The 3,095-nt window shown below is 44.2% G+C and overlaps 1 protein-coding gene across 1 annotated transcript; it reads right to left on the reverse strand.

The window, feature by feature from the left end:
* Positions 1-1,438: 1,438 nt before the first annotated feature.
* LOC308306779 (natterin-3-like) lies at positions 1,439-2,473 on the reverse strand (the record flags this gene model as incomplete). Its single annotated transcript, XM_080751821.1, has 1 exon — positions 1,439-2,473. One exon carries the CDS (start codon positions 2,471-2,473, stop codon positions 1,439-1,441), a length of 1,035 nt encoding a protein of 344 aa, XP_080607947.1.
* Between the last annotated feature and the right edge of the window lie 622 nt (positions 2,474-3,095).

A 3,095-nucleotide genomic window follows, 5' to 3' on the forward strand; every position in this document is an offset into this window, starting at 1 on the left:
TAGGCAACCAATGTGACAAGTAAACTGGTTATACATGCATATATGAAACCAAACGATTATATGTTTTCCTTGTCAACACTTTATCTAATAGGGAAAAGGGTATCCTCCTGCAAACCTATGGAGGAGTGGGATGTAACTACTTATAAATGCAAAGCTTGATTATAGTGCAATGAAAAACCCGTAGTTTCGACCTTTACCAGGTACGTGTCAACATACTCCCCTTTTGTTCCCTCCCCTTAGGTTACGATTTGACATACTTTACAATGTCCCAGCGGAAGTAAAAGTCTTCCGCTTGCTTCCCCAATTTCCTTCAATTAGTGCCAAATACGAAAAAGATTTCCATGTTCAGGTCCACTTTTAATAATCACCCTGTTCTGGCCTCATACCAATGTCTTCTCTACAGTTTTATCATTGCAGTTGCGTGTAGCAGTAGCTAGCTCAGGGATAGTTCATCGCCCCTCATAACCCTGGAAACAAATTTGGTAGTTATGAGTGACAGTAATACTCGATTTCATGCCTGGTCATGAAACCACCGGAATCCTTTCTCGTTCGATAACCTGTTGATCCGTTTAGCTTTTTAGAGTTGCCAATTCTCTCCTCATGTCCTGGCCATCTAATAATTCACCATATTCAATAATCCTAAAGAATACTTCTCAATTAAACGTATGTCAATCATGATTAATTAATCTTACTCTAATTCACATTGATAAGGTTAAGGCAAAGGGTTCCACTAATTAATTCACATGTTCACAGTTTCCAGTTACACTACATCCACTTAATTTTCCAGTTAACTCAATTTCCAGCATAACCTTCATTCAACACATCCACTCTCAAAATAACAAACAAAATAAAAGCAACTTCTTAAACCACACTTCTTCTTGGGACAAAACTCCTTCTTGGACAAAACAAAAATTACTCTCATGCAAATTCAAATTCCAGTTTTCATCTTTTGTAAAAATATGCTTTCACATTATTCATTGTTCACATTATTGATTTTTCACATCTCCACTTCCCTACACAGGCAGCAGAGTTTTTCACATATTGCAGTTTCTTGAAAACTTTGGGGTGGCACCGTAGAGAAGGCTATTGCAGCAATCGAGTCTGGATGTGATGAAGGCATCGATGAGTGTCTCTGCAGCAGTTTGGGATAGTGTGGGACGGAGGCGGGCAATGTTTCGGAGGTGGAAAAAGGCTGTTTTGGTAATGTTGTTGACATGGGATTGGAAGGAGAGGGTGGGGTCCAGGATGACACAGAGGTTGCTGGTGGAGGCCTGGAGGGAGTGATAGTGGAACCATCAATATTGAGGGAGAGGTTCATGGTGGAGCGGGTGAGGGCTTCGGGACCAATAATGATAATTTCAGATTCATTGCTGTTGAGTTTGAGGAAGTTTTTTTGCATCCATGTTTTAATATCAGTCAGGCAGGTGGTGAGGTGGTCTTAGGGGCAGGGCTTGGCGTTGGCCACAGGCTTACAGCGTTCGACCACTGCCCGAAACTCTCCGGTCTGCACCCCCCTGTACTTGCCTGCAATGGAGGTCACCCGGGTGTTCCCATTGCGGTAGGTCCGACTGAGGCGGGCCGTATAGGGGATGTCAGCCTTGATCTGACGGCCCTCCATTCGGACAGTACAGGACTGGTTCGGTTGGATGGTGACTTTCACCTCAACAGAGTGGGTCTCAGACTTCTTTTTAGTGGTCCCTTTGTCTAACTGCAGCGTCTGCTCCAACGTGACTCCAATTTTCGCTTCGCCGATGAGGGGGATCCCGGCAGTGACCTCCATGGTGACACCCACCATGGTGGAGCTGCCGATGTTCCAGGAGTTTTCCACCTCAGTTGTCTTGGAGAGAGACACGGTCTTCACCACAATCTGGCACTCATTGTTGGTCACGTGAGATCTGCGCATGGTCGTTGGTGGCTGCCGGAAGATCTTTGCCTCATCAATTAAGTACTTGACATGAGAGATATGCTCACTAACGGCATCCTTGTTGATGGTCAGTACCTGATATGACTTATACCAGTACTCATCATCCTCCCAGGGGAGGAAAAAAGCCGTGTTCTTAACATCCACCTTACCAAGTCCATACTTGTTTTTCCCCACATACAACTTGTGACTTGCAGAACAGGTCTTGACAGAGTGTGGAGGCACCTTACCCTTGTAACCATCCTTCCACTCCAGGAACTCAAAGTTATCCTTGTTGACCAGGATCTTGAAGGAGCGGGTGACCACCGCTCGGTCACCATAAGGGTAGTGGCAGTAAGGATCCAGTGCTGGACTGTAGAACCCAGAATTACATTCTCTGAATGTGGGTTTACAGACGTAGTCTCTGCGGTTAGTGTAGTCGTTGTGAATGGAAACAGCATCCTTGGGGAGGGAACCGGTCCATTTCACCCACTCCAGTTTGACATCGTCCGCAAATATTTTCTGCTCGGCCAGCCCCAACAGGGCTAAGAACACCAATGCTGACAGCTTCATCTAGAGACAGTCAAAGTGAGGAAATCAGTCTTGATTATATATTTTTTTTCCATAGTCCTAGATTAAGGAAGTTAATCAGTTTTCAAATAATGCCAAATGGTAAATGATAAAAATCTGTCATTGCAGTCTACACAGCTGGGAGAGTGTTTTCTGCAGGTCTTTCAGTCCGAGTGTATCAAAGGGTGCGTTCGGAAATGCGCACCGGGTCGGGTTAGGGTTGGGGTTAGTTTTAGGGATAGTTTTACTGAGGTTAGGGTTAGGGTTGGGTTTAGGCATAGTTTTACTGAGGTTAGGGTTAGGATTAGGGTTGGGTTTAGGCACTCACTACACTGACTGAGCACACACCCGGTGCGCATTTTAGAACGCACCCTTTGATACACTCGGACTGAAAGACCTGCAGAAAACACTCTCCCCTACGCATTACTTTAAGCTATAATGAATTTACCACTAGGATGCCATGATATGATGCCATAGATATGTGTTTTTATGAATGATATGACATATTTAATATTGAAATATTATAAACATAATATTTGATCATAAACCAATAAGATAATTCAATGCCCCAGCATGTGCATAAGCCTCTCCAACTGATCCAAAATGCCGCAGCATGACTGGTCTT

Source organism: Nannobrachium achirus (assembly GCF_963921795.1).
Source record: "Nannobrachium achirus genome assembly, chromosome: 21".
NCBI lineage: Eukaryota > Metazoa > Chordata > Actinopteri > Myctophiformes > Myctophidae > Nannobrachium > Nannobrachium achirus.